The following is an 18,559-nucleotide window of genomic DNA, read 5'->3' on the forward strand; positions in this document are numbered from 1 at the left end:
TTGTGATGAACTCTGACATACTTGCATACTTCGCTTATTTAGAAACAGTGGTCACTTCTGATGACATCTTCTTTAGGAATGTTAAATAGTTCTGGTTATAAGATAGAGTGATACATTGTGAAGTTTGGAGAATACAAGGGTGGCAACCCTCAAAAATCCTGCAATGCAGAGATAACCAAGGCAAAGGACACTGTGTGCTTTCATTTTTCTGTCTCTATTCACCTCTATAATCCATTTCATTTCTCTTTAAAAACCTCCTTTATAAAAAAGACTTTGGGGGCTGGAGAGATGGCTCGAGAGGTTCGGAGCACTGGATGCTCTTCCAGATGTACCTGAGTTCAATTCCTAGCAAACACTCAGTGGCTCAAACCATCTAAAATGGCATCTGCTGCCCTCTTCTGGTGAGTAGGCATACATGCACACAGAACACTGTATACAAAATAAATGAATAAATAAAATCTTAAACAAACAAACAAAAACCCCAAACAAATGAAAAAAAAAAAAACTTTGACCTTATGCTGAATTTCTGGTTTCATCTTAGGGCCTAAACTTGCCTTCCAAAGCAAGAATAAAAGCTGCCAGATCCCGAGGGTGTCTGAAACCTGGCCTATCGCCAGCCTCCAACCCTACTCTCCACTGCATTTAGCACTGTTGATATGGGCTTGCAGGGCTCCCTCTCCTCCTCATGGAAGTGACATGTACAGTGAGGCTTTCCTTCAGCCTTTGCCCCTGCAGGTCAGAGCTGCTGATAAAATCACAGGAGAGTAGGTACACCCTCACTCCGCTCCACTGTGGTAAGATTACTTCATTTTTACCCTGGGCCTTGGGGATGGGGAGGAGACCTGACCCAAAGGCTAAGGAATGATCAACGAACGCCTCCCTGGCATGGCTGCCATCTTTAGCCATGAGACCTTTGGCCTTGCCAACAGCTGCCATATATGTGGGATGGAAAGGGGAACGACACAGAAGCAAGTCCCCTTGGCTCCTGAATTCTCCTGAATTCTCCTTCTAGTGTCTAGCACGAGCGGGTTGGTGCCTCTGCAGCAGCTCATGGCTCTCTGGGTACTCCTAAAAATGCCCACCTCAGGGACACACTGGGCACATGTGGCCTGGGCTCTGGCTCATTTGAAGGACTATCTCTGGGCCCCACAAGAGGGGGCCAAATGACCCTACTGCTCACTGGGGAATTAAAGGTTACCCAGTTGAGCTCTCAGGCCACCAGAGCCGTGTGCACACACTCACACTGCCCTTTATGTTGTTGTCTGCCGCCGCGCCCCCCCCCCCCGTTCTCTTTCTGGGCTGGGCAGATTCACAACCAATGCTTGGGGAGGGGGAAGGGGCTAGTCAGCTTGATTGTGGCTCCTGCACTAAGCACTGTGGGCAGAGCACTGCTGCCCCCATACTAGCCATGTCCCCCTCCTCACACCTTTATTTCTTCCAGTGGGCCCAGCCCCCTTCTGCACCCTCTACCTTTGCTCTAGTGGGCAAAACATCTTACAGTTATCTGTGAGGACCTGGAAGGGAGGCTCTTTCTGGCAGATGCTGGCCTTTGGGACCAGCCACAGGAATACTTAGAGCCCATTCTCCTATTAAGAGCAGAAACATGTAGTCTGCAGTGCACAGAGGATCCGGTGAGGCTGAGCATTTGGCTTCCCCTGAAGGTTAGGATGAAGGGAGATTCCCGAAATGATAAGCTGGTGGCTGAACTGTGAAGAGACAGAATGGTGCTCTTCTGCTGTGCCCAGTCTACAGGAAAGCACAGACCACTGGCACACCTTTGGGGAGCAGACTCTTAGAAACCGGTACCGGAGCTGATATGGGTGAGAGCAAACTAATAGCTGGGCCACTGGCTGAGGCTGGGATCAGCTAGCTTCTGGTTCCTTAGGTCTGCCTAGGGCTGGATCCCGATGAGAGGGGACATAATAGCCCCGCTGGCATCTTCTAGACCAAGTGGCCTCCTGCTCTCCTCAGCCAAGAAGCATTGAGCCGTGGTCCCCTCTGTGGAGAGCTGTTCCAGGGTTGCTGGAAGCTAGGCTGGGCATATGCACAGAAGAGCCAGAAGAAGGCCAATGCTCGGAGAGTCCACCTGAGAGCATCTGCTACAGACATTCATGTGCACAGTGACCTAGATCACACAAAATACTGCTGCCTGCAGTGGTCATGGAATGTCCTCTTGCCACCCTCTTTCCTGCTGGCACTACTCCAGCCACAGCACTAACTTGGTGGCTAGCATGCAGGCAGCAGTGCTAACTAAGCAGTTACTGCGTGACTGATGAGTGAAAGAAAGAATGAATGAGTGAAAAGACAAACAAAGGAGGGACACACGGGGCCAGGTGTGCTACTATGGATCTTAGCGCCATGCCTAAGTACGCCACTGGATGGTGGTCGGAGGAGGTGCTGGTTGCCTATGGCCTTCTTTTACAGGGTGTCCTCAGGAATCCCCACTGGGACCAGGAGTTCTGGAGTCTGGGCCTTGGGGCCTATGGGGCTCTCCTTTCACTGCTATGGAGGAGCAGCAAGGCTGCAGGAAATCTACAGATGGGCAGTGTTCAGACAGAACCTGACACACAGGGAATGCTCAGCCTGGGCCAGCGAGCCTCTCTGCCCTGTGGAAAGCGTCCAGATAGGATGATTCCTTCGGGATACTTTTCAATTACAGGGGCTGAAGCTTCAGCTTCAGAGGCGTGTGTACATACACAGGCGTGTGTGTGTGTGTGTGTGTGTGTGTGTGTGTGTGTGTGTTATAATGTACACTGTGTGCATGTGAATGCATACACCCACATATGCATGTGTATATGAGTGAATTACAAGTATGTCCACCTGTGTGTGTATGAGAGAGAGAGAGAGATTTGAGTTTAGTGTGTACAAAACAGAAGTGTGACAGTGCAATTGTTCATAAGTAACTGAGTATGTATACATGTGTGAGTATACGTATGCATATACACAAAAATGTGTGAATGTGTGTGAGTCTGGCATATGTTTGCTATTTGTGAGAGTCTGTAACTGTGCAAGTACGTGGAAGACTGTAACCATGGCCATGCCTAGAAATAGACTGCACAACTCTGTGTACGTGTACAATAAGGCTATGTAACTTTGTGTACATGTGAACTTGTGAGAGTACACAGATGCACACAGCTCCTAGGCATGCATGGGTGAAGGGCCTCTCCTGCAGGGCAATGGAAACCTGCATCTCAGGGATGTTCGTCATCACTGGATTTTCCTACGTGTCCTCAGACCTCAAGTCACCAAGATGCCTTTCACCACCTGCAGTAGTGCCATGTCTTCTTGGATCCCTGGCGGGGGCCCGGGAAGCATTAGGGCATGGAGTACATGCTGTGGGTGAATTCCTGATGGGAGGGTGGATACCTGGGGCAGATGGGCTGACAGGACTCACAATGACACATGACAGCAGTTTTTAAAAATGGCCAAGGCCTGGGGCTGCACTGGTGCAATACTCGCAGGCACCACCAGATGGAGCCGTGTGCCCATCTCAAGACTTCAAGCAGTAAGCCCTTAGGCTTCCAGGTCCAGAACTCACACTGCAGGCCTCCAGGCTCCCAGGTCTCCTGTAGCTGGCTTGGACCAAGTGCTGAGTGCCAGCTGACAAAAAGGAGGGAGGCTATATGCACGGGTACAGAAGTGAATTATGAATGTGTCTACCTGTGTGCATGTGTGTGTGAGATTTGTGTTTAGTGTGTGCACACACCAGTGTGACAGTGCAATTGTGCATATGTAAGTTGTGGGTGGGGCAGGGACCCTGACTCCAGCTCCCTGGGCCCTGAGTTTCCCGAGGGAGGGAGGCCTTGCTGAGGCCACACTCACCTTTCCAGCCCTGCAGACATCTCTTCACTAAACTCTGAGCTCTCACTACTGCCTGGAAAAGGAACACAGATCAGTGAGCATGGCAGCCTCCAAGAGAGGGGCCTGTTCTCCTGGGCTCCCGGTCACAGCCCCGGTCCCCAAGCTCACGGCATTCTGACCCTGTGGGTCATAAAAGGACTTTGAGTTTCTGTGGTTATGCCTGCCTCTTCTCTGGGAGGGTCCGAAGAACACTTAGTCAACCATGCTCAGGAGTGCCCTCCACTCCCTTCCCTCTGCCTACCCTCTGCCTTGGGGGACCAGGGTCCTCAGGTCTGTCTGCACTACTGCCTGCCTGCTGCCCCAGGGCCTCACCTGCTGAGGGCACAGGCTGGTTGAGCACTTCTGGCCCCAGGTCAGGTCTGGTTTAGATGCATCTGCCTGCATAGGAGAGATCCCAAGGGAGGGCCACTGCAGTCTCCTGGCCTACAGAGATACTGCCAAGGCTTGTTGTGATCCTTCTTGGCCTTCCTAGTCTCCTCCAGGCCCGCACTCTAGAGCTGACCATGGTCTTTCTGGCCTGAGTGGTGCATCCCGGATCCCTAGGCCTGTGCCCTAGAGTTAAACGAGCACCCTGCTTCCCTCTCAGCATGTGAATCTGTATTGTCTTGGACTTTGCAAGGTCTAAAGTTCAGGGCTCTGTCCGAGAGAGCTCTAAGACTGAGCAGTGAAAAAGGCAAGGGCAGAGCCCTGGCTGGAGCAGGACCCCCATTCCCTACTGTACGGGTGGGGAGCAGCCCGGCACTGCCTCCGTCAGGACATACACAGACACTGCCACTTTCCCAGAGCCTTCAGCTCAAGCAGAAAAATGTCTTGAGTCCCGACTTGAGCCAGAGTCAAACAAGCTTGTGATCCCTCCCAGATGCCGGATAACATAGCACCGAACTCACTCTCAGGAGCGGCAGCCAAGACTGAGGCACAGCTCACAGTCTCCCGGATGTCAAACAGCTGCTTGGGTTCAGCCATGCATTCATGGGCCCTCAGAAGAACCCAGGTCCCGTTATTTACTCTGAGATGAAGCCCATGAGTGGGACCCAGCAGGCTGGAGAGATCAGTGCCCGAGAGCACAGTGAAGGCTCAGGGAAGAAGTCTGATTACTTTTCCCCAGCTCGGGAGCCTGGACTGCTTCTTTGAAGCCACACCTATGAGCCTAAGATACACTGTCCACACTTCCTACACCGCCCAAACGGGATGACCTCCTCGGAAGCCAGAAGCCAGATATGGAACTTGTCACAAACTTCTAGGAGGCAGCTGCCCTTGACTGAAATTATCCGTGACTCTCAAGACTAACCTACTTCACAGGGACATGTGGCATGAGACACCCACCTGTTCTCGTTGCTTGCCTCTCCAAGCCCCTGGCCCTCTGCCCCGCTGTCTTTACTAGAGCAAATGCAGCTAGGCAAATGTCAGCCCACCATCAGCCCTGGGGTGGGGGGGACTCTCTGTTGTTGGAAGCAGATACGCACACAGGCACGCTGGGCAGATGACAGCAATCACAGGATAGTGTCACTTGTCCTAGGTGCCCTGAGCTGTATAAGGGAACAGATCTCTGAATGCAGCCCCCAGTCCTAATACTGACATCTCCTTGCTGGCATCAGCAGCCCTGTTTCTGTAACTCCATGGACACAAGCTCCTTCCTGCCACTCTCCAGTAGTGTACTGCCATCCCCGAGGCTCACATCTTGATCCTCCCTTCTGGCTCCTCAGGGTAAAGGCAAGCAAGCATTCAGTCTGAAGCAGTTGCCTGCCACCTACTGCTCCAAGTAGGGCCTTAGGCTCCCCCCTGGGACGTAAATGCCACCGAGGTAGCAGCTGGCCTCGGGTTGAGGAGGACTTAAGTCCAGCTTCCTTCTTCAACCTGACTGTCCATTTGGAGACTACCAGAAGGAGAAGGCCAACCTGGAATTCCTCCCTGCAGCAAAAGATTCCTGTAGGGAAGCCATTCTTCAAGGGGAGGGGCCACTGGGCACAGCACAGTGACACAGAGACAGACAAAGAGTACACACTGGGCCTGCTGCCCCTGCCTGTGTGCACAGGCGCTTACCTAGGGAGAGTCCGTTGGTGACGGCGGTGGAGGAGGTGAGGGAGGGGCCCCTGCGGGGGCTGCGGGACTCTAGGACGCTGTCGTCCAGCAGGTGCCTGGCCTTCTCCGATGGGAATGTTGCACTCTTACTTTCAACTACACTCAACTGACACATCATACTGGAACGGAGAGGAAGAGAGAAGGCAAAGCTCCTTATCCTGGGAGCAGAGTGGCACACGGCCCCGGGGGCTGGAGCCAGGGCTAGCTGTTGGAGATGCCTCTGCCCAGAGCCTGCTAGTGGCCCGGGCTCTGCCCTTTCTCATGGTGTGACCTTGGGCAAGTCACATCCTTTTTCTGAGCCTCAACTTCTTCATCGGTCAATGGAGACTAATGCTGTTTGCCCTGCCTGTCTCCCAGGATGATGGTGAGGGTTGTGAGATGAGGTCAAAGTGACGGGCAGGCGGGCCATCCTGAGGAGTGTCAGAGCTTTGTGACTCTTCCTGGAGCCACAATGTACATGGCAGCACCTGCCCAGAGATTCACATGGTTCAGTGAGATGGTGTCTACAGGTGTGTGGTGGGTGATGTCTAGAGAAGAGGAGGCACCAGGGACCCAAAGCAACTTTGTCTTCCTGCTCCTGCCTCTGAGGTCCACTAAGGACAACCAAGAAGCATTACATTTGTGCCTTAGTGCTAGGAAGGAAGGGAGGGAGGAAGGAAAGGAAGCAGGGAGGCAGGAAAGGTGATGAAGGAAGGCTGCCCCTCTGTTTGGAAACCTGTGACCAATGCCCAGGGGATACAGGCCTGGCTATCCCCGATCATGCTGAGGATCTACATGTCCCTCAGCTGTGGGCCCTGCAGGGCCAGTGAGCCAGCAGGCACTCTGTGCCCTGAGGATAACCACTGTTGTCTGCTGGACTCAGTTCTCCCTAAATGAGCTGTCAACTGAGTCTGGGCACATTTCTTTACTAGCTACTGAGCCTGGATCCCTGGTGGTGGCACAGAGACTGTGTTGTCAGTTGCTCCTCCGCATCCCCAAGCTCACAGCAGCCTTAGGAGAGTGTGTCTGCCGGGAACAAGAGTTCCCAAACGGGGATGGGGAAGGACCCAGCACTCCTTCAGCCCAGAAGAGGGTTGCTCAGTCACCCACTTGTTGCCCAGGCTGTGGCTCTTCCTGTGCCTTGGGACTGGTGGCGTGGGGAGGCTGCCAGCCACAGATGCATCAGGACAGGTGGGCCTCCGGCGGAACCTGGCTGAGCTGGAGCCAGCAGAGGGGCCTATGGAAAGAGCAGAAGGAGAGTGATGGCAGGAATTGGGGCGAGAGTAGGGTAGAGACTCAGAGGGACCAGGCTCTAGGTCTGGGGCTATGGACCTTTCCCCAGCTGTCATGGGTAGGACAAGGTTCACACAAAGCCAAAAGCAGCCTCCCACTTATCGGATGCTAACCCTTCCTTCCCAGGTTCACTAACTCCCAGAGGAAAGGCCTGAGGTGCCCAGATCGAGTAACTGAGCAGATCTGCTGGGCAGTCAGCCAATGACCCACCCATCCATGAGAATAGAACCAGCGGCATGTAATGTCCTTAAAGCAAAGGTCCTACCTGGACTTCACAAGCCCAGAGGGATACAGGAGGGGCAAGAAAGGTCTTGAGTCGGGCCAACTGAAACTGCACCTACACCTCTGTCCATCCATACGCGTGACCCTGGTCAGGACTTGCACACTGATACTGGCTGCTCTCTATTGCAGGATGTAACACATCTGCCCCAAAGACTGGGCTGTCCTTGGAGGCTGTGACTGTATGGTCACAGGGGATCTGGGCATCAATGCCCAGGCTCTCTGGTGGCCCTGCAGAGCCCTTCTAGTCCACATTCTGGGACACAGGATGCCGCTACCCTTGAGGAAACAGCTCTTGCTGCCGCTCCCGGGAGGAAGAGAGTAGTGTGCTGCTTGCTTTGTTTTGCTTTTGCCCTAAGAGAAGATTCCAGAGGGCAGAGCTCTTGTTTATCAGCAGCCATGGAGGATGACAAATGATAGCTCCACTACGTGAACCCCAAGAACTCCTGCAGAAGGGTTGAAGGGGGACCCCAGAGGCCCTGGTGTTAGAGCAGAAATGACGAGATGATAACTAGAACGGGCCATTGCAACCCTGGCATTGTGCTCTGGGGCCATGCCTCAAGCCACTCTCACTCAGCTTCTCGTAGCCCTTGCTTGCTGCTCTGACTTCTCACATGCCTTTCAGAGTGCCTTTGGCTGCTTTCACTCAACTTTGGATTCTCTCTCCAATGCTAGGCCTGGATTTGCCCCTTTCCTTTCTGCTTTAGAGCCTCAGGGAGCATGCCTGGCCTCAGATGCCCCTGGACCAGCTGGGGAGGGTAGGCGGGGGCCCCAGCGGAAGAGCCCTGGCCTCTTGGCCTGTGTCAGGGCTGCTGCTGCTCTCTGGGCTCTAGGTCTCATCCGCCTCCTCCCCCACATTCTCCCAGCATTGTTGACCAACAGCCTAGGTCTGACTCTGAAGCAGAAGAATTTCCATTCGGCTGAGACCCAGATGAGGGGCCTTTCTGTCAGTAAGTGACACCCTCTGCTACCAAAAGGCCTCATGTTCCTGCTCCTCCAGGCCTGGGGTGGCTCCCATGTGACAGTGCCAGGACATGTGCCTTCTGAGCTGGGTGGCTGGCAAGCTTGTCGGTCGTGTCCTCAGGCAGGGTAGGGGTGGTGATGAGCGGGGACTCTGGTCACCATAGCAGAGTGCAGGCCCCGCTGCCCGGCCTGATATGGCATGGACAGTTGGAAAAACTGACCATGTGGCTTGACTATCTCAAAGGATTGCTCTATTTTTCCTCAGCATAAGTTTTCCATGAATAATCTTTAAAACTCTTTAAGTGGCTGTTTCTTTAACAGTTTTATTGGACCATATGAGAATTGACAGTTTCTGTAGGCAACCAGATATGTTGAAAAAAAAAAAAAATCTGGTTTTCATTACAAGAAACCAACATGCTTCCCAACAGACCACTCATTGATTGAAAGAGGAAAAACAAAACAAAACACTCAGGCTTCTAATAACAGTCTTGGAGTAGGCAGAATCCCTGATGATGTATGGTGACAGAAAGGGACTCTGGTCTTGGAGGCAGAGAGGTCTGGGCTCTCATCTCTATCTGTGCTTACAAGTTGAGTGGCCTTGGGGAGGTCACCTTGTCCCTCTGAGTCCTGGATGTACATCTGCAAACAAGAGATGAGAAGCCTGTCCTTTGTTGCCTCCCTGTCAAGAGTTAAACAGTGTCTCTTTTTCTGCCACAAATGTTTAGGAAGCCCAGACCTTGAGCCGCCCCTGGGCACCAACATCATAGATCAGAAAAATCATGATGCCCCTGCTTGCAGGAGGGGAAAGAAGGGCCGCCAGGTGGCTGCACCCAGCAGAGCAGCAGCTCTGAAAGCAGGGTAGTCATGATCAGTAGGGTGAGAGCACCAACTGCACCAACTACATGGCAGCATCAAAGAGGGGCTGTGGTCAGCTCCAACCCCAACTTAGCCTACTTGTGGCCACAACTAATGATACACACTTTGTCCACTTGACCTTATTTAAGCCTCACAATAGCACAAGTTTTTGGAGAACATAAGAGAGGGATCAGAGAAGACTTCTGGAAGGTTTGACACCCTACCTGGTACAAGAGCCTAGCACAAGGGCAGAAGGAACAGCATGCACAGAGGCTCAGAGGGAAAAGATGGCAGGGCCCCAGCAGAGTCTTCACTTCATAAGGTGAGGTCTGGTGATATGCTCAGACTCAGATCTTAGAAAGTTCCCCTGGCTGGAGAGTAACTAGATGTGGCCAAGCCCAGGAGCTGCAGGTTTTGAGGGAGAGAGCTATATATATATAGGAAGTCTCCCAGGAATGGGGCACACAGGGAAGGGAAGGGAACTGAGAGTAACCCTCCATATGGAGCAGAGTGCACTTGGGGCACAGATCTAGGGGAATAAAAATGATTAAGTCCGGTGTGGGGCCTACGCCTGAAGGCATGGGCACAGCTACGAGGAGCGTACACTGTGGGCAAAGGAAGGTCTTCTCCAGGGTTTCTGGACAGGCCCTGCTCTGGGCCAGCATTGTCCCATTCTAGTTGGGCTTTCCAAGTCTCACACATTGGGAAGTAATGGAAGGCAGCTGTAGCAGAGAGGAAAGTAGCAACTTGAAGTCAAAAGACTTGGGTTCCAGTCCCACCTCTAGCCCCAGCTGGGCAGGGACCCATGCCATCTCCTCCCAAATACCATGGCTGTGCCATCTGGAGCTCTGTCCAGTACAACTCTGAGCCTCCGGGGCCAGGGCAGACAGACTGTCACCCAACGGAAGGATTCGGAGTCCCTTGTTTCCCACCTGTTTATGTGGAGAGCCTTACTTTGAGATCCAGGACTCAGCCCTTCTGGGTCTGCCAGAGCACTGCAGTCTTTGTGTGGAAACTTTTCTATAGCCAGGTCTCTGGTGGGGCCTGGGAGCCACTCATTTCTATGTTCACACACATTCTGCTTTTCACACACACACAGCTCTCATGGGTCTCACTGAGAGCCAAGATCTGTCTCCGTGCAGAGGGTCCAGTTCATTTCCTTCTGAGAAACAGTCTTCATCATCTCTGGGCTGAAGTGGCACTGTCTTCTTGCAGACAGAAGGTGAAGACTCATAGGCCACAGAGTGAGAGCCAAGGATGCTTGGAAGCTGTGGCAATCAAGGTGTTTGGGCCACTGCAGACTCATGGAGCGGGCAGAAGAGACTTGAGTCTTCGACACCTGCTTCTAGCCCTTGAGCTCTCTCTGAGGATTCCACCTACCCTGAGCATAGCAAAGGTTTGCAGAGGAAAGGCATTAAAGAGAGAAGCCCCGCCTCTCACCCTGGCTCTCTTTTACTCAGGCCTTTCAAAGGTACTCCACAGATGTCTCCCACACTGGGGCCCAGGGGACTGAGAGCATCATGCTGAGCCCTGAGGATATGAAGGTGACCACAAGCAGAGCACAGTGGTGGTCACGGGATGGTAAGCTGCACCCTCACCCGTGTTAGGGTGAGGGCTACCCTGGCCTTGTGTGGATGAATGGTTCTAGTGAGGAGACCACACACAGCATGAGGGCATGAGAGGATCTCAGAAAGAAGCTGCAGATGGAACGATGACTCTGATGGGGCTTCAGAGTGCAGGAGTGTATTTCTATGTGCCAAGGCTGAGGACACACGGACATCGTGGAAGTGCCCTGGAGAAACAGCAGCTTTAAAACTGTCCCTTGCAGGGTACTGTGCCCCACGACAGCAGCAGCACTGATACAAATGGGGCTGTGGTTAGCAAGTCGAGGGATCTGGAGAACTGTTAGGTGAGAGAGAAGGGCACACTGTTTCACTCTTGCTACAGCCAGCCAGGCCTGAAGCAGCCCAGCTGGATGAGGCAAGGGGACTGAACACAAGATAAAGTTTGGGGTCCTGATTCCTACAAACCTAATGCATCTGTCACCCTGAATGACTTAATGCATCTGTAAGGAACCGGGTGTGGTAACACATTTCTGCAGTCCCAGAACTCAGGAGGCAGAGGAGAAGAAGGATCGAACATTCAAGGCCATCCTGGGCTACATATTGAGTATGAGGCCATTCTGGGATAATGATATTCATGTCTCTTTAAAAAAAAATGTATAAGGTAGAGATATGCAGGTCTATCATCCAAGGCAGGTACTTAATCCCCTGAACAAGTGCACAGGATGAGAGGGACAGAGCCCTCATTGTACCCTTCATGCTCCATGTGTTGGACATAGATGACAGACCTGTCCTGACCCCCAACGCTGGCTCTGCCACTTCTGAGATGTGTGGGCCTGGGTGTGTACCCTGGCATCTTTGCCTACAGAATGGGAGTGGGATAAGAATGACACAGGCCCAGCTGTCTGCTAGGAGGCCCAGGGGCTGTTCCCAGACAGGGGCTGTTCCCAGGCAGAGGCTGGGTACACTCAGTGAGCATTGTGGGGTAGGCTCGGGAAGGTGCTCAGCCCAGGTCAGTACCTGGTGGTGAAGAAGACAAGCAGAGGGTTCCTTCGTGTGAACTGTCTAGGGTGCTCCACACAGTCCCTGGTTGCTCCAGTGAATGACAGGACCTGGCCTCTCTGCTTGGACTTGAACCGTCTCTGTGACGCTCAAAGGAAGGCTGAGGAGAGGCTGCCTGGCTTTGGAGACTGGCTCATGGAGATGCCACTTCACAGTTTTCTAGCTGCCCTCCCCATTTCTGCTCTGGGGATAGTCAGATGCCAAGCAGAAGTCTGATGACCCTGAGCCTGCTATACTCCGGGGAAGCCCTGCTATGCTGCTGACCTCCAGATCCAGCCAGGAGCAGGCACCAGGAATGTGAGTAACCATCCCTCTACGTGCCTCCAATCCCAGCCCTGTCTACCCTGATGCTCTGACACACAATGTAGGTGTGATAATAAGTGCTATTTTCTACCCTACGTTATGAAGTGGCGCTGGGACTAGATGTTGTGTCCTTGGGTTCCCTATTTGGTGCTCCAGTGGCAGCCTCACACTGTCTCAGGAATCAGAGTCTGCCTGGAAGAGCCAGAAGCCAACGTTACCAAGAGGCACTGTGCCAGTAGCAGACCTTCTGGCACAGCCTCAGGGAACTCCCTCCACAGCCCTGGGATGTGAGCTGGCCTGATGTCTTCCTGCTCCCACAGCTCAGAGATGCTGCAGCCAGGCTCTGTATAGGTATGTTGGCCTGGCAGCAGGGCTCTTGCCACCAGATAGTAAACATGGAGAGGAAAGGTATGTAGCCTTAGTTTGAGAGAGCAGAGACAGAGGCCAGGGCCAGGATTTTCCTGGACTCAAGCATGGCTCCGGAATCTTCAGGAAAAAACCTGTGCCCAGGGGAAGCCGTGTCAGGGAATCTTGCACAGCCTGGGTCATCCCAGGGATCCCTAGGGGGCAAGGGTCAGCTCCGAGAAAGCTCCAGGATACACACAAACATCACTTGCCCTTCTGGGAAAGGGGGTGGGCAACATTATGAACATTACATGTGATTTCTTTTCTCTCCAGGAAAGTATTAGTTCATTTATATAAACAACATCACATGGCAAGGGAAAATGGAAATGTGGCATCCCTGGTCTTTTTTCTGCATAGATCAGAAACTGTGTCAGTTTCTTCCATTTCCTTGCTTGCAGTTTCCTTGTGGGGACAGACTGACCACATGGCCACTGCCCCAGAGGAAAGCGGTGGCAGCCCTTGGCAGGGTTCTGGAGCTATCGGAGGCCAGGGGAACAGTTGTAGCTCAGAGGCTGCTGCTAGCTGTGCAGGGTCAAGGTCTCCCAGTCCCTGGCAGGAGCTGGTTAGAAAAGGGTCATAGAGATAGCCCCTCACATACACACCATCTTGCTCTGCTCACATTGGCTTCTTTGGGGCTTTAAACATGTCTGTCCTTGCCTGTCTCCCCAACTAAGACATGAGCTCCAGGAGGTTGGGGCCCCTGCCAGGTAACTGGTTCACAGCAAGTGCTTGTCACACAGGCCTGCAGCCTTAGAGCCTTGTGTAAATGAAGGTGCAAACCTAAAGGCTTCTCCTTTGGCGAGTGTAGGATGTCTAACTGCTGGGCACAGATCTGAGCTGGAGTCTGGCCCCTCCTGAGGAGCGGGGGTGGGGGGGGGGGGGGTGGGGGGGGGGACGGACACGTTCTTCCCGTTCCTTCCATTCTTGGGATGGCAAAAGGCACATTCCTGTCCCTGAGTCCTGTGGAGATTCTGCCACGCAGCTCAGCCTAATTGCCAGAGCCCAGAAGGCTTCCTAGGAGCTGGCCCTTGCTATCTAGGGACCCCTGGGATGACCCAGGCTGCAGAAGCAATCCTTATCTTCCCTCTGAGGCTTTGGGGGGGGTGGGCAGGAAACCTGAGCCACTGAAAGATGATGTGCTTTCTAGAAAGCCACAGGCGCTTGGGTGATCAACATAACCCCGGACATCCTGCTTTGGGGCTGAAGCCAGGGATTTGGAAAGTTGGTGGAAAACAGTCCAGTGAGCTGAGCTCCCCCTGCAGAGCAGGAACTGCTTAGTCTCAGCACGTCTCTGGAAGGGTATGCAGAGTCAGCGGCCAGCCCACGCTGGCATTGTCCTCCAGGACAGGTGCCCCTAGGGCCCAACAAGGAACTCTAGGGCTAGGGCTGAATGGGAGGCAGCTGATCCACCCAGGGTTCTGAATGCCAGGCCCTAGGAATTCCACACCAGGCCTGTCTCTCAGATGGCTTTTTACTCTGTTGGAGAAGACAGGCAGAGGGCAGATGAGTACACAGGGTATGATGTAGGACCTACAAAGCCCCGTGAGAAGCCAGGCAAGTGTAGCCATGTCATACTATACAGAAACAGGGTGGGTCAGCCTGGGGTTCAGAGCTTTCTGCGCGCCCCCACCACCATGACTGGCGTCTTAGGCAGGGTCATTTAGCTAACGTGTGGAGGCTAGTTCAGTGATGGAATCGTGCTGACAAGCACAGTATCACGGCAAAGTGGCCCCTGATGGGAGCTGGGCCAGACTCTGCATATGTTTCAGGAGTGGTCCTGTGAGTGACATGAATACCGCACCCAGTTTACAGTCGGAGTGGACAGTGCAGAGCAGTTTGCTTGAGGAGAGTTCTAGAACAGGGGAAAGACCGGAAAGGAGAAACACCTAGGACCACCCTTGCCAAGGGCCATCTGCCAAGGAAAGACAGTAGGTTTTTGAGGAGACAGCAGGAAGCACTTAATACAAGGTCCTGGGAGATGCCATGAAAAATACACTGTAGACAGCACTAACTCTACAGCTCCTACACTCCCAAGAGCCACACAGCAGCACCTTCCAAGGCCCATGAGCAAGGGAGCCTACAGGTGCGAGGATGAGTCTAGCTTACACCCAGAGACAGCAGAGGCTGGCACAGACAGGGAGCCAGGAGCTTATCCCACAGGCAGGACAGAGGTTCTGCAGGGTGGGCCTGGAAGGAAGCTGCCATACCTTTTCCTGAGTGCTGTGGGTCTAGTCCTACCAAATCACATACCAGGTGGGAGTATGGAGAGGCCCAAGGAGGGGGTGGCATGACTCCCACCCTCTTCCTGATGCTCACTGCAGACAATGCTGGACACCTGAGCAGCATCTCAGTGTCACCTTGTTGGGATGGCAGTTTCATTATTTCCATTTTACACACAGGGAAAACACTACCCAGAGAGATAAAGCTGTTTGGCTAAGGTGCGGTGGCTCAGAACCCAGGCTGGGTGAGGGAGGGGTGGTGGGGAGCTGCAACCAGGAAGACCTGCTGCGGGAGGCCTCTGTAGCCCCTCCTCAAGCAGCAGTACTGATCAGTCCCCATCTCTAAGAGCTGGCTACCTGATGACTGAAGGGCCACTGTTATGACAGAGACAAGACAGCTGACACAAGCACACTCTGACAGGGGACAGGTGTGGGCAGAGCATGGGACAGGCCTGTGCATCATGGCAGTCCTACAAGGGCAATATCAACCTCCACTCCATTCCATAGATAACGCCATGGAGGAGAAAGATAGAGAGACAAAGCTAGAGCCTAGATCTGGCAGCAGATCCTAGGATCCCACTGCTGGTGATACAGTGTGTGTTTCTCTCAGAGGTGGTAAATCTACTGTGTCTGGTGCATCTTGGGTACCCCCAAGGGCACATATTTCCAAGCCTGAGGGCAGGCTGGAGGACAAGGGTCTGGGTGGTCTAGGAGAGAACACAGAGTTCTGAACTCTGTGCATGCTTCTAACTTGAGGGTCTGATCTCTTGGGTCCCACACTATCAGGGTTCTGGCAGGTTGGAAGAGGGAGCTAGAGGCAGGGACAGTTGAGCCTACCAGGCAATGAGCGCAACAGTGTTCTTGAGCTCCACACAGGGCCTATTTTGGTAGCCAGGTCTGGGGTGTACATGGTTTTGAACATTTGAGGTAGCTACGATACCTGCAAGGTCTTCCTTAGAAGAGACTAGTCTTGGAGAGCTGCTTCCTGGTTCGATTCTGAGTGACAGCCTGAAACAAAGATTTTCACAAGGTAAGAGGGGCCCTGGTCTATCATGGGATGGGGGAAGGGGTACACGGGACACAGAATACAGGGATCCTGTGAGATCTGCTTCAGGTCACAACTCTCCCTTCCAACACCTCTCCCAGGGATTCTGGATCCAGGAAGTGACGGTTAAGGAGGACAGGGTGAAATGAACGATTGGCCCCTGTTTGCTTACCCACAACTCTGTGAGGGAAGCACATTGAAAGCCTGGGAAAGTGAGGAGAAAGAGGCTGCGCAGCTTCTGCAGTCAAACTTGTAACACTAGTGCATGGCAGGCAGGGATATTATGATGGACTGGCAACCTGAGGATATCCCTTTGTGGCATGGATGGCTCTGGGAGATGAAGGGAACCTCTTGCCTTCTTGGGGGTTAAACGAAAAGTCTGATGGTCCTGGAGCTCCTAGGCAGTGGGAGAGGACCCAGCCCCTCTGCATACACAGAAGGAGGGCCAGACATTTTTCTGAGAAGCATCCAGGCAACAGTCTCTCAAATGGTGGCAAGACAGTGGTCCAGCAACATCACAGACCTTGTCTCACAGAAGGGAAAGGTAAGGAGAGAGTGACCCCCAGGTCAGCTTAGGGGGTAGCCCCTGAGCAGAGAAGCTGAGTTCAACCAAGCCTGAACATCAAGGTAATGAAACAAAGATGGAAACCAGACAGGACTGGCTGCACACCTCACTGAAAACAGATTGTTTGGGGACTGCTGGTGGCTGAGGAGCCCATCACAGCTGCTGGAAAGCAGCTCAAGGAGGAAGAGGGCAGAGGGCATCCAACACAGGAGCCCTGGCAGGTAGAAGCCAAGAGCAGACGTGGAAGCAGGTGAAGCCATAGCCAGCGGGGCTGGCCTGCAGTTGGAAAGGCATGCTGAGAGGTCTGGAGGTCAGGGAGAGACCTCATCTCTGAGGATTTCTGTTGCTGGGCTTCTAAATTTCATGGACTTCTTCATCCACCAGGCAAAGCAAGAGGGGAAGGAAATAAAAACCAATCTAGGCAGGTCTGAGACTTTCAGCAGCAGCACCCAGTGTCAGGAGGCCAAGCTCAGAACAACCAGCCCTCCAAGGGAAGGGAGGCCCCGGCTCCTGAGGAACCCTGCTAAGTAAGGGACTGATTTAAAATAAAGGCTCAAGGGATGAAGAGTAATAGGTGGTAAGAAATGAATCCCATTAAAAACACAGAACAGTAGGAATTATGATTCCTGAGGGTGGTTTTCATGGTATGCACTTGGAGTGTAGGGTCCAAACACAGCACAGCTAACAAAATCCTGCAGGATGGTGAAGCCCAGGTTGGGGAAGGGCCAGAAGTTTCCTCTCTATAACCTGAGACAGTGGACAGTCACAGTAACGACCACGTCACAGGAAATGCCCTGACTCAGCCTCCTCGTGGTTTTCTTGGCTCATTTTACGAATCTTATAAAAGATGATTAAGAAATTTATTTTTATTCTAAATTTCAGTTATGTGTATGTGTGGGTCTCTATGTGGAAATGTGCATGTGTGTGTGCAGGTGTCTGTGGAGGCCAGGAGAGGATGTCGGATCCTCTGGAGCTGGAGTTAAAGGCAGTTGTGAGCTGCCTGAAGTGGGTGCAGGGAAGTGAAGCCAGATCCCCTGCTAGAGGAGTAAGCAAGACTCTTAACCCTTAGTCGTCTCTCCTGCAGTAAATAAACATTAATTTAAGGAATGACCATTCCTTACCTTCTATTTTAGTTTCCCTTTTATTTGGTTGAATTAAAAGATATTTAAGATTTTAAATTACAAATAGCAAGCAAAATATGATCCAATCTGGGTAAATTCTGCCCTTGCATCCATCCATCTACCCACCCTTTCTTTGTGTAAATAATGTTTCCATGCATAGCCAAGCATTCAAAACCCTGCTTACTTCATGTAGTGGCCATGCTTCCTAAGTGGTGAGAACTTGGGTCATTTTTCTTAAATTGATAACAGACTAACAGCTGAGAAAGAGAAAACCCTGGTTGGGTCTCTTGGTGGAGTATCTATCTCAAGGCAGAGGATGACAAGGTATTAGAAGTGTAAGGTCGCCAATGTCCCAAGGTCTTGTGTCCCTGGCAGTGAGGAGCCACCTTGGTGAGGTGTGAGCTGGCCACAGCTCAGTTTTCCGGGCAGAGTCACAGCCCCTGTTCGACTCCAGCTCTTCAGAAACAGGACCTTCTTAGAAAGAGGACCCTCTACGGTTGGGGGCCTGGGCCGGAAGGCAGCCCTCCTCCCTGGGCTTGCCCAGTTTGGCCCAACAAAGAGCCTTTATGGGGCCCAGGCTGACTGTTGTTTAGCGCAGAAGGTGGGGGCGGGGGTGGGAGTGGGGACAGTGCTCCACTTCTTCAGAATGGAGGAGTAATTACTCACAATCTGCAGCTTGTCCAAGGGTTGTCTCATGTTCACAAGTATTTATAGGCCATTTTTCTCCTTAAAGCGTACTAGTGTTAATGAAAAACTACTGTCTCTTTAATGGCAAGACTGGTACATGAATGGAAAACATTATACTAGAACTTAAGTGGGAATAATTTTGCACTCCAGGCCACTCTTCAGAAACAGCAAATGCTTTGTAAATAAAATGAACTCTGTTTGTGATAGATGCCATTTTAGCGGTGACCTCTGGCTCTCTTCCGTGAGGGACTCCCGTTGCTGTGCGCTCGATCACACTTGTA

The 18,559-nt window shown here is 52.5% G+C and overlaps 1 protein-coding gene across 4 annotated transcripts in view; it reads right to left on the reverse strand.

Moving 5' to 3' along the window:
* Ralgps1 (Ral GEF with PH domain and SH3 binding motif 1) overlaps positions 1–18,559 on the reverse strand; it is a 231,887-nt gene that overhangs the window by 14,408 nt on the left and 198,920 nt on the right. For 2 of the 4 annotated variants that reach the window (XM_051185233.1, XM_051185232.1), the window contains exons 11-14: positions 15,801–15,868; positions 7,030–7,156; positions 5,902–6,059; positions 3,823–3,874 (exon numbers count right to left, since the gene is read on the reverse strand). In XM_051185233.1, the coding sequence (XP_051041190.1) occupies positions 3,823–3,874; positions 5,902–6,059; positions 7,030–7,156; positions 15,801–15,868 (405 nt within the window). The remainder of the gene's footprint in view (positions 1–3,822; positions 3,875–5,901; positions 6,060–7,029; positions 7,157–15,800; positions 15,869–18,559) is intronic. The other 2 variants (XM_051185235.1, XM_051185234.1) reach the window with 1 other exon arrangement.

This window comes from Phodopus roborovskii, unplaced genomic scaffold, assembly GCF_943737965.1.
Source record: "Phodopus roborovskii unplaced genomic scaffold, PHOROB, whole genome shotgun sequence".
In the NCBI taxonomy this organism is placed as follows: domain Eukaryota; kingdom Metazoa; phylum Chordata; class Mammalia; order Rodentia; family Cricetidae; genus Phodopus; species Phodopus roborovskii.